The 11,019-nt window shown below is 33.4% G+C and overlaps 1 protein-coding gene across 2 annotated transcripts; it reads left to right on the forward strand.

The window, feature by feature from the left end:
* Positions 1-595: 595 nt before the first annotated feature.
* On the forward strand, positions 596-8,260 carry LOC103448720 (probable aminotransferase TAT2). Of its 2 annotated transcripts, XM_029089036.2 has the most exons (9): positions 679-873; positions 994-1,133; positions 5,205-5,599; positions 6,329-6,668; positions 6,784-7,002; positions 7,158-7,217; positions 7,538-7,693; positions 7,783-7,876; positions 7,980-8,260. In XM_029089036.2, exons 3-9 carry the CDS (start codon positions 5,337-5,339, stop codon positions 8,096-8,098), a joined length of 1,251 nt encoding a protein of 416 aa, XP_028944869.2. In that variant the 5' UTR covers positions 679-873; positions 994-1,133; positions 5,205-5,336; the 3' UTR covers positions 8,099-8,260. The 2 variants fall into 2 exon arrangements, with proteins under 2 accessions (XP_028944868.2, XP_028944869.2); XM_029089035.2 differs by lacking the exon at positions 994-1,133 and having other exon boundaries at positions 596-873.
* Positions 8,261-11,019: the final 2,759 nt, after the last annotated feature.

Raw genomic sequence — 11,019 nt, forward strand, 5'->3', positions numbered from 1 at the left:
TAGCAAAAAGAGAATAAGAATATCTAGCCTGTGAACCAAAGAGAGGCGCGATGTCGCTGCCCTAAAGTCGTTGACGCCTCCCTACGTGCAGGTTATGGCATAATCAAAGAGTAATATAGGCTCTTTCCTTCTTTTCTTCTGTATACAATTCTCAGAGAGTAAACACACAAAGCAATTCGCTCGAATTCTATAATTCAGTGCGGGTTGTAAAATTAGGTAGTTGTATCCTGATTGAGCAGACGTTGTAAAACCACAAGCACAAGAGTGTGACGGAAATACTGTTCAAATGACATAGCTTTTGCGCTATCCTCTACATGTTGTAATCAAGTTAGTACCATTGATATTCTTATATTTATTTATGTAATTCATTCTGCACAGTAAGTATTTTGATTAATAAAATTTTATAATTTTGAGTTCTATTATTTTTTATTTATTTCTGAATTGTTCTCCAACACATACAACTTTCCGATTTAGTTGATTGTTGGAAAAATGATCTTCGAAGGAAATTAAACCTAAGAATCTTTACTCTTCTTAATTTGAGTTGACTGTTCAAAACTGACAGATGTAGATAGCTTTCCATGAGCAAGAGCCCATCTGATTGCTTCTTCCCAGTTGGATAGACGTAGTAAAGTAGTCTTCTACTCTTCCCCACAAAAGATAACAAATCGATGAATCTTTGAGCTTATCTTGAAGATTAGAAATTGAAAGCAACCCCATTACATATTATCTTATAAATATGACTTGAACATTCCACAACTTTTGGGAGGAGACTTCTATATATATATCACTACCACTCATCAGGAAGCAAGTTTCACACGCACGCAAGAGAACTTCATGCAGATCTCCATCATTTCTTCTGCTCACGATCTGCTGGTAACATTTTTTCCCCTTTTTTCTTCTGTTTTATTTCTATTTATGTGTTTTTTTTGCTTTATGGTAGTATCCTTTGTTAAGAGACTTCAATGATGCATTTTGAATTATAAAATGAATCAGGTTTAGTTTGGGGTTTGAGATGTAGAGACAACATTGGAAGGCGCACTTCCATTTTCTAATCATGAACCATGCATTTTTCAAAAACAAATGAGGGAGGGGAGGTGTGAATGCATCACACACCCGTTTATCAAAAACAAATGGTGCCCTTTTATTCACACATCTTTTCAATTTTCTATCGTTGAAGAGTTATTTTGTTCTTTTAAGGAGATGTTAATAAAATTATTTATTATTTTTCATTTGTAAGTGAGAAATCATGTTTAAATTTTGTAGATAATAATAATTTTAAATTTATCATTTGAACTTTAAACCTAAGACATCTCGTAAAAATAAAACTAAATCATAACTTTAAGTGATACTTTAATAAGAAAACATTGCAAGTCATTTCGATTCTAACGGGTTGTGTATGACACTTTTGTCGAGCCGCTTGTTTAGTTATTAAAAACCAATTTCCTAGAAAAACCTGTTTGTGATAGGATAAGAAGAAAGGAGCCATAGGTGGTATGGAGGAATTAACCCAAAAAACAAGGTGGTCTGGATTGGATGACAAAATTGGCATATATAATATAAAAATAAAAAAGTTATTTTTATTATTTATTTGTATCATCATTTGTATTATTTTTCTAATAAGGATGAATTCACATGTTTTGGTAAGCTCTACTATTGAAGAGATAGTACAAATAATATTACAAATATAAAATAATTGTAGCACTATTCTGTATAATATAGCAACTCTAACAATTTCCTCTTAATTATACGTTTCTCCTCCGTATGGGGCTCTCTTGTCTTTGTTGGATAAAATTTCTCCAAGCCAAACCAAAAAAAAAAAAAAAAAACATACAAAACAAAAATCGGATGTAACATTTGGGAGAATGTTATTTTTTAGGGTAATGCTAGAAAATTAAATTTAAAGACAAAATTTACAAACTAATGATGTGTCATCAATATGAATGAACATGTTTATTAATGTTTAAGTAATAAATAAATCATCAATTTTTATGCTTTTTAATTTTCATAATTTTCTCAACAAACTTAATCTTCCTAACATTATTCTATTTTTTTATACTTTTTTTTGGGTACTAGAGTTTACCATCTCATCTCAAATACATCCTCCAACAAAATTTTCTTTAAGAGACAGAAAATGACTCGTGAAGATAACTAGTAACCACCAACAACCTCATTTAATAGCCACATAATTGGATGTGCTGTGAGTTTGGTACATGTCGCGTTTTCGATCGAATTACACGTGTATACACACGTGTATACAGCCTATTTGATGGAAGGACAATCAATCAAATCAACTTGCAATTTGTAAACCTGGTTTAGGAAAAGAATTCCAAAACCAATACGAGATTTTGTATGTGACAGTTTTTGTCACCTTATACGAGTTTAGGAAAATTTCAATTTATACTTGTCTATACTGAAGGGTTGGTTTGGTATTGCAGTGTTTTGAAAAAAATACTACTTCTGCAGTACTGTGAGAATAACCTCATTTTTGTTGCGTCATGTTTTCAATTTTTTTTCACTCAAAACTGTGAAAATAAGCTGTTTTTTAAGTGTTTACCAAAAATCTTTTTTAGCTCAATTTTTTTTAATACCCACTTTTTATAAGAGCACATCAGTACCAAACCAGTACTTATTGCTTGTCTGGTAACCAAGAAAATGGCCACAATCTAAACAGTAAATTGTCTTAAGGGACCCAACAATTATGATTTTGGCATGATGCATAGAGAAAAAGATTTATTTCGTTTTCATAGGAATAACATGGTTCCAAAGCAACTCCAAACTAGGTCTAAGATGGTTATTAATTTAGGAAAATTAATGAAAAAGATCTCAAATTTTTGCATTTTAATGAAAAATCATACACTAACCTTATTTAATGATAAGGATAAATAAATAAATAAATAAACATTAAAAAAAATATCGCGCTGTGCGCGCGCCCCCACCCACCCAACCACCCAATTCTCCATCAGACAACTTCGCTTCTGCAAGTTGCATGTTTACATGGTTTTGTCAAACTTGGATCCGAACCCAAATTTAATTCAAATTGACTTGATGCACATCAACTACAACCTATGAAACATTGAATGAAATTGACCAACCTATTGCGCTTTCGCGCAAGCATAGCCACAATGCTAAATGCTTCAAGTTCAAACTATCTAGGTAATTACAAGTGGAGTTTCAGATGAAGGAACATTGATGTTGTATCTTAAATGGCAGACAAATTTTTGTTTGATTTTCGTTTCGGTGCTTCAATTTTTGGCTATGATTTTTTATGCATTGGACATCGACATGTGAAGAGGAGAAATTTAAATACGTCATCACACTGATGTTTGGCAATAAAAGGATAAATATATGTGTATATTTTCTAGGAAAACTAATGAAAATTGCTTTTAAATCTTTGTATTTTAATGAGTATCGAAGAAAATTAGAAGAATAAAATGTGTTTGGAAAGTGAGAATGTGCCAAGAATATTCAAGAAGAGGACAGAAAAGAATGTAGTACCGTTAAGTTTCATAAACAGTCTAGTAAATTTCATAAACAGTGTCGCAAATTTTTATAAACAGTGCAGTAAGTTTCATAAGCAGTGTCGTAAGTTTCATAAGCAGTGTAGAAGTTTCATAAACAGTGTGAGGACACATGGGTTCGTGCGTCTGATTTTTTTTTAATATTAAAATTATGTCATTTTCTTTAAAATTTAAGTTCTTTTGTCCTTTTTATTAAAATTTAAGGGTTTTTCATTAAAATTTTAGTCTTTTTAATTAAATAAAGCTATAGCATGATTTTTTATTAAAATAAACTTAGTCCAAACCTAAAGTTCCCTATTGAGTTTGAGTATCTTAGTCCAAATCAACCTTTCCATTCAAATTTACTTTTTTCTACAATGATAGAAATTAATTCATCTAAGAATTCGAGTTTGTTGTGGTGCATAAGTGTGAAGCACACTGCTCTAGCTAGCATAGCTAAACTCAAATCTGCTCACCCAATTGTACTTCCAATTCAGACTAATATGCACATTACTTGCTAAAATTAACTGTATGTGAGAATTTTCTAGTATGTACTTTTTATGTTTTAGAGGTCAATATATATATATATATGTATATATATATATATATACACAAAGAGTTTAAGGGGAGGGATCCCCATTTTTTGAAAAAAATGGGGATTAGGTGTGGGGCCCACTTCACATCAAATTTCAACGATCCGAACCGTCTATTTTGTTAGTCTCGATTCATAGATCATCCTTGCAAAAATTCAATTCAATCCGAAACCATTTGCCTATTTAATTATCAATATCAAATTTCATATTTTCTTATATAACAAAGTATTCGTTCATTTCCTTGAACACAATTAGATATCTTAAACATTTCCAATTTAGCTAATATTTTACAAGGATGATCTATGAATCGAGACTAACAAAATAGACGGTTCGGATCGTTGAAATTAGATGTGAAGTGGGTCCCACACCTAATTCCCATTTTTTTTCAAAAAATGGGGATCCCTCCCCTTAAGCTCTCTGTATATATATATAGTCATTTGAGTATCCCTTTGCAAAACCGTATTCTTCTATTTTCTTCACTACAAATGAACGTCTGAATAGTTTTGAATTTGTCTTATTTTTTGCAAGAATGACCTATGAATGATGAGTTAAAATATAGACAGTTCGGGTCATTGAAAGAAGTTACGAAATGAGAACCATAAAAAAAATGTTTCAGTCCTAACCCATATATTTTCATATATATATTTATATATTACAAAAATTATTGAGAAAAACGAAAAAGGAAATTAATCCTAACCAAATTACTAATAAAAAATAAATCATAATAGGAAACAAAACTCACTAATTACAAGTAATTAAAACAGAAAACCCCAATTTGTTTACTCGTATGGTTGAGTTTTTTTAATAGATTTGTACGTTAGATAAATTTAGCTTAATTCATTTCGAAAATCTAGGTTTTTTAACCTGTAAAATAGGACAAATTTTAGATGAAAGATGAATGTACTTAACCACACGAGTGTTATCCAAAGTTTTTTCACCGCAAGAGTAACATTGACATATAACCCATGGTGCAATTTAGGCCAGAAGTTAAAAGAAAGTGACATGTTGGTAGTGTATTGAACTAAAACTCCATCCAGCAGTTGCCATGTTTTGTTGTATTCATTCATGCACAAGCATTGAAAACCTCACATGTGGTGTTTCTTTGGACATGCAGTTCCTCTGAGTCATTCCACTTGTCGGACCCCCTCCTCCATTTCTCTACGTTTCTCTGACCTCAAACACCGAAACCCCACTTCCCCAAGCTCAAACAAAAGACCCCTCCCCCAGACAACCCATCAAATCCTCCATGGAAAACCGCACCTCGGACCTCCAAGCTGCACCAGTGGACACCACTTCTACGACAATCACCATCAAAGGCATCCTCAGCTTGCTGCTGCAGAATGTCGACGAAAACGACGGCAGACGCCTGATTTCTTTGGGCATGGGCGACCCGACTGCCTTCTCTTGCTTCCACACGACGCATGTTTCGCAGGAAGCTGTAGTCGACGCCCTCCAGTCCGACAAGTTCAATGGCTATGCACCCACTGTTGGTCTTCCTCAAACCAGAAGGTAAATTGTTAATTTGGGTTTTTATTTCTGGGATTTTGTTGGTTTAATTATTTAAATTGGTTGTCTTGTTCTTTCTTGTTATCATCGAATTCTTGTCCTGGATTCTAAATGCTGCCAAATTCGGTTTCTGGGTTTCTGGGTTCCTGGAGTTTATGGAGTTCGGTTTCGATTTGCATTTTTTAATCTTCTAGTTGCACTACTTTCGTAGTTCTGTTCACTTCTCTTTTTACTTTACACATACTGATTGGATTGTGGAGGGTGTTTTGTTACTAATGGCGTGGTACAAATCGAGGAGGAGCAATACGTTTGCCTTATGAGTTATGAGGTAAAGGAACTGCTATCTGGAGCAAAAGCTTTCTGTGAAAATTAATGGTAAATTTTAGTCCTACTAAAGCCTTTTAAAGCTTTTTGGATTATCTAGTTAATACATGATTGAATTCATAGGATTTGGTCAAGTCATTAGCTTGATAGATGATGGGATACTCCGATTATTACGGTCGAAAACAATCCAAATTTTATTTACTGTCAAAAAGCCAAGCTCCTATCTTCCTTGATAAAGTGGTGTTTAAATGGTGACGGATTTGATACATGTGTTGGATAATAGACTGCAGGCTTGTACGGCAAGCAAACATCGGGCATATTCCCTTGAGGGGGTATTTCAATTTAATCATATTCATGATGCATATTCATCACAGATATTATTGATTTTGCTATTTCACTTCATTACAGAGCAATTGCTGAGTATCTGTCTCGTGATCTTCCATACAAGTTAACATCTGATGATGTTTTTGTCACATCTGGTTGCACACAAGCCATTGATGTCGCGTTGGCAATGCTTGCTCGCCCCGGTGCCAATATCTTGCTTCCAAAGCCATGCTTCCCTATTTATGAACTTTGTTCTGCTTTTAGACATCTTGAAATTCGACATTTCGATCTCCTGCAAGAGAATGCATGGGAGGTTGACCTTGATGCTGTTGAAGCTCTTGCAGATCACAACACGGTTGCAATGGTAATTATAAACCCCGGGAATCCTTGTGGGAATGTGTACAGTTACCAACATCTGGAGAAGGTTAGTGGTCTATGGTATTGGTATGGCATCAGAACAAAATATTGTACACTAAGAGACCTGTTTTGGTTATTGGCACTGGATATCGTTGTAACCTATTGTGTTGTATCGCACTTAGATCGCAGAAACTGCAAAAAAGCTCCGAATTCCTGTAATTGCTGATGAAGTTTATGGGCATCTTGCTTTTGGGGATAAACCATTTGTGCCAATGGGAGTTTTTGGATCAACTGTTCCGGTTCTTACTCTCGGGTCCCTGTCAAAGAGATGGATAGTTCCTGGATGGCGACTTGGTTGGTTTGTGACGACTGATCCATGTGGCATGTTTAGAATACCCAAGGTTCTCCTCCCTCTTTCTCTTGCTCTCACACACACATGCGAACACATACACAGCATTCTCAGAAATATAAACTTCATATAAAGTGGATGATGCAAGTATAAAAATCATGACGATTATTGATTAGGAACTCCATATACTGTTTTCATTCTGTGCAGGTTATTGAGCGCATCAAGAAGTATTTTGACATCTTGGGAGGGCCTGCAACTTTCATTCAGGTTTGTTACTCATATGCTTGTTTTGAATTACTCAAACACGTTAATGCTAGTTTTCTTGATTAGTGGCCTTATTTGGCTTTAGATCATTCTACATGCGGCCTCAATCTTCCACAAGCTATCATATCAGATTGGTATAATTAAAGACAATTTTGAATACAAATCTGTTAAATGTCAAAACCTACTCACAGAGTTCCTCAGGATTTGGAAGTTGGAACTAAAACCTGAAAAACACAATATTAGATTTGCATGTTTAAACTTGTGTCGGGGTATTAACTTATTTTTCGTCTCTGTTTCAAAATGACATATCTGGTGAGTTATAGGCAGCAGTTCCTCGCATCCTTCAACAAACCGAAGAGGCTTTCTTCAAGAAAACTCTCTATTTGCTGAAGCAGTCCTCAGACATTTGCTGGGATAGGATAAATGAGATCCCTTGTCTTACCTGTCCGAGCAAACCAGAAGGATCCATGGCCGTAATGGTGAGAAATTCACGGAAACACAATTGTTTATATACTTTGAACTTTGCATTCTAATACATCTTTGCTTATTAATTTTCTATGTAATGCAGGTGAAACTAGACCTTTCGCTACTGGAAGATATCAATGATGATATCGAGTTTTGTTTCAAGCTCGTCAAAGAGGAAAACGTTATCTTTCTTCCAGGTTAGAAATTAATGAACAATCAGAACCATATTTTCCATGACTTTTTTCTGGTTTACAAGCATCTAGCTGATTAACGAACGGAGATTACATGTGTGTATTGCAGGAACAGCAGTAGGGCTGACCAGTTGGATACGCGTTACATTTGCTGCTGATCCATCTTCCATTGAAGAAGCTTTGAGGAGGACAAAGTCTTTCTACCAAAGGCATGCCAGAAAATTATAGATGTATTACATATATTTATACACAAATAGCAGCAACAGGAAATAGCAAAATTATATGTAAATCAGCTAGAAATCATTGTTTGCTGATGGTCTGGCATTTGTAATACGAAGAACGTATCCCACATGTATGGAATACTAAACTCTTAGGCCTTGTTTGGTATTCCATCTCGTATCTCCAAGTTAGCAACAAAATTTTCATTTCTTCTTTCAACATACCTTGAAAATAGTTGTTTATCCATTCCGATTCAATCCTTTGTACCAAACAAGGCCTTAACTACCATACCAATAGGCCTGGCAAACGGGTCGTGTCTGTCGTGTTCGTGTCGTTTTCGTGTAACACCTGTTATCTTAACGGGTCGTGTCGTGTCACACCTGTTATCTTAACGGGTCCTTAACAGGTCGGGTCACTTTACCCAACGGGTAAAGTGACCCGACCCGTTATGACCCATTATGACCCGTTAAGAAAAATATATTTTTTTCTTAAATTTGCACATACCACACATTACCACATAAATATTACTTCAAAACATTAAAACATATTTGTCATTTAAGTACTACATCTACACTCGAAAATAAGAGCCTAATAAAAAAACATCCATACACTAGTCTATTACAAAATATTAAATGTGCAAGGATATGCAAAATGAAAGAGTTTTTGTTTTCAAGGTTGTGAAGCCTTTCTCAAAAGTTTAAACCTTGCCAATAGAACTCAAAGTTTGAATGTTATTTCTTTTACAAAATCCTCAATTTTCATCGATCATCATGGGGAAATTGTATTGGAACTTTGGCTTGATCTATTGCCTTCAAGAGTTCTGTTGATGATGTTTTCGGTAAGGTTTTCTACGTCAGAACTCTATTCCGCATAAACTAAGTATAGAAAAACCAAACATTAAAAACCATTCAAATTATACAAACAAGATTGACGGTTGGATCATTGAAATTAGTTTCATAGAATTTGTATCTCATCCAAACCATAGATACTTAGACTTTATTTATACTTTCATTAAGTATAACATAAGATTTTGTGGTATCCACTTGTGTAAATATTTTAAATTGACGATCGAATTCATTCATTGTATTCGTATAGGGTCAACAAGTGTGGTTGTAAAAAATCATCAAAATCGGAGTTAAAAAAACCGTTAAATCGTGATTTTTTGTTTTATAACCGTCGAAAAGTTTTGTCTCATTACTTGATCTCTGAATGTTTATTTTTTTGTGATTTTTGGTATATGCGATCTCGAAGCATATACAAACAAGATTGACGGTTGGATTGTTGAAATTAGTTTCATAGAATTCGTATCCCATCAAAACGATAGATTCACTAACACTTAGAGTTTATTTATACTTTCATTAAGTATAACATAAGATTTTGTGGTATCCACTTGTGTAAATATTTTAAATTGACGATCGAATTCATTCATTGTATTCGTATAGGGTCAACAAGTGTAGTTGTAAAAAATTATCAAAATCGAAGTTAAAATAACCGTTAAATCGTGATTTTTGTTTTATAACCGTCGCAAAGTTTTGTCTCATTACTTGATCTCTGAATGTTTGTTTTTTGTGATTTTTGGCGTATGCGATCTCAAAGCATATACAAACAAGTTTGACGGTTTGATCGTTGAAATTAGTTTCATAGAATTTGTATCCCATCAAAACGATAGATTCACTAACACTTAGAGTTTATTTATACTTTCATTAAGTATAAAATAAGATTTTGTGGTATCCACTTGTGTAAATATTTTAAATTGACGATCGAATTCATTCATTGTATTCGTATAGGGTCAACAAGTTTAGTTGTAAAAAATTATCAAAATCGGAGTTAAAATAACCGTTAAATCGTGATTTTTTGTTTTATAACCGTTAAAATTTTTTGTCTCATTACTTGATCTCTGAATGTTTGTTTTTTGTGATTTTTGGCATATGCGATCTCGAAACATATACAAACAAGATTGACGGTTAGATCATTGAAATTAGTTTCATAGAATTCCTATCTCATCCAAACGATAGATACTTAGAGTTTATTTATACTTTCATTAAGTATAACATAAGATTTTGTGGTATTCACTTGTGTAAATATTTTAAATTGACGATCGAATTCATTCATTGTATTCGTATAGGGTCAACAAGTGTAGTTGTAAAAAATCATCAAAATCGAAGTTAAAATAACCGTTAAATCGTGATTTTTTGTTTTATAACCGTCGAAACGTTTTGTCTCATTACTTGATCTCTGAATGTTTGTTTTTTGTGATTTTTTGCGTATGCGATCTCGAAGCATATACAAACAAGTTTGACGGTTGGATCGTTGAAATTAGTTTCATAGAATTTGTATCCCATCAAAACGATAGATTCACTAACACTTAGAGTTTATTTATACTTTCATTAAGTATAACATAAGATTTTGTGGTATCCACTTATGTAAATATTTTAAATTGACGATCGAATGTATTCATTGTATTCGTATAGGGTCAACAAGTGTACTTGTAAAAAATCATCAAAATCGAAGTTAAAATAACCGTTAAATCGTGATTTTTTGTTTTATAACCGTCGAAAAGTTTTGTCTCATTACTTGATCTCTGAATGTTTATTTTTTTGTGATTTTTGGTATATGCGATCTCGAAGCATATACAAACAAGATTGACGGTTGGATTGTTGAAATTAGTTTCATAGAATTCGTATCCCATCAAAACGATAGATTCACTAACACTTAGAGTTTATTTATACTTTCATTAAGTATAACATAAGATTTTGTGGTATCCACTTATGTAAATATTTTAAATTGACGATCGAATTCATTCATTGTATTCGTATAGGGTCAACAAGTGTAGTTGTAAAAAATTATCAAAATCGAAGTTAAAATAACCGTTAAATCGTGATTTTTTGTTTTATAACCGTCGAAAAGTTTTGTCTCATTACTTGATCTCT

The sequence above is a fragment of the Malus domestica genome, chromosome 11, assembly GCF_042453785.1.
Source record: "Malus domestica chromosome 11, GDT2T_hap1".
Classification (NCBI taxonomy): domain Eukaryota; kingdom Viridiplantae; phylum Streptophyta; class Magnoliopsida; order Rosales; family Rosaceae; genus Malus; species Malus domestica.

Excerpts from the sequence above, each read along its gene's own strand:
- LOC103448720 (XM_029089035.2), top strand. The coding sequence starts at position 5,337 with ATGGAAAACCGCACCTCGGACCTCCAAGCTGCACCAGTGGACACCACT. Across the intron at positions 5,600-6,328 it reads GGTCTTCCTCAAACCAGAAG|AGCAATTGCTGAGTATCTGT; the intron begins GTAAATTGTTAA and ends ACTTCATTACAG. Across the intron at positions 7,877-7,979 it reads AAACGTTATCTTTCTTCCAG|GAACAGCAGTAGGGCTGACC; the intron begins GTTAGAAATTAA and ends TGTGTATTGCAG.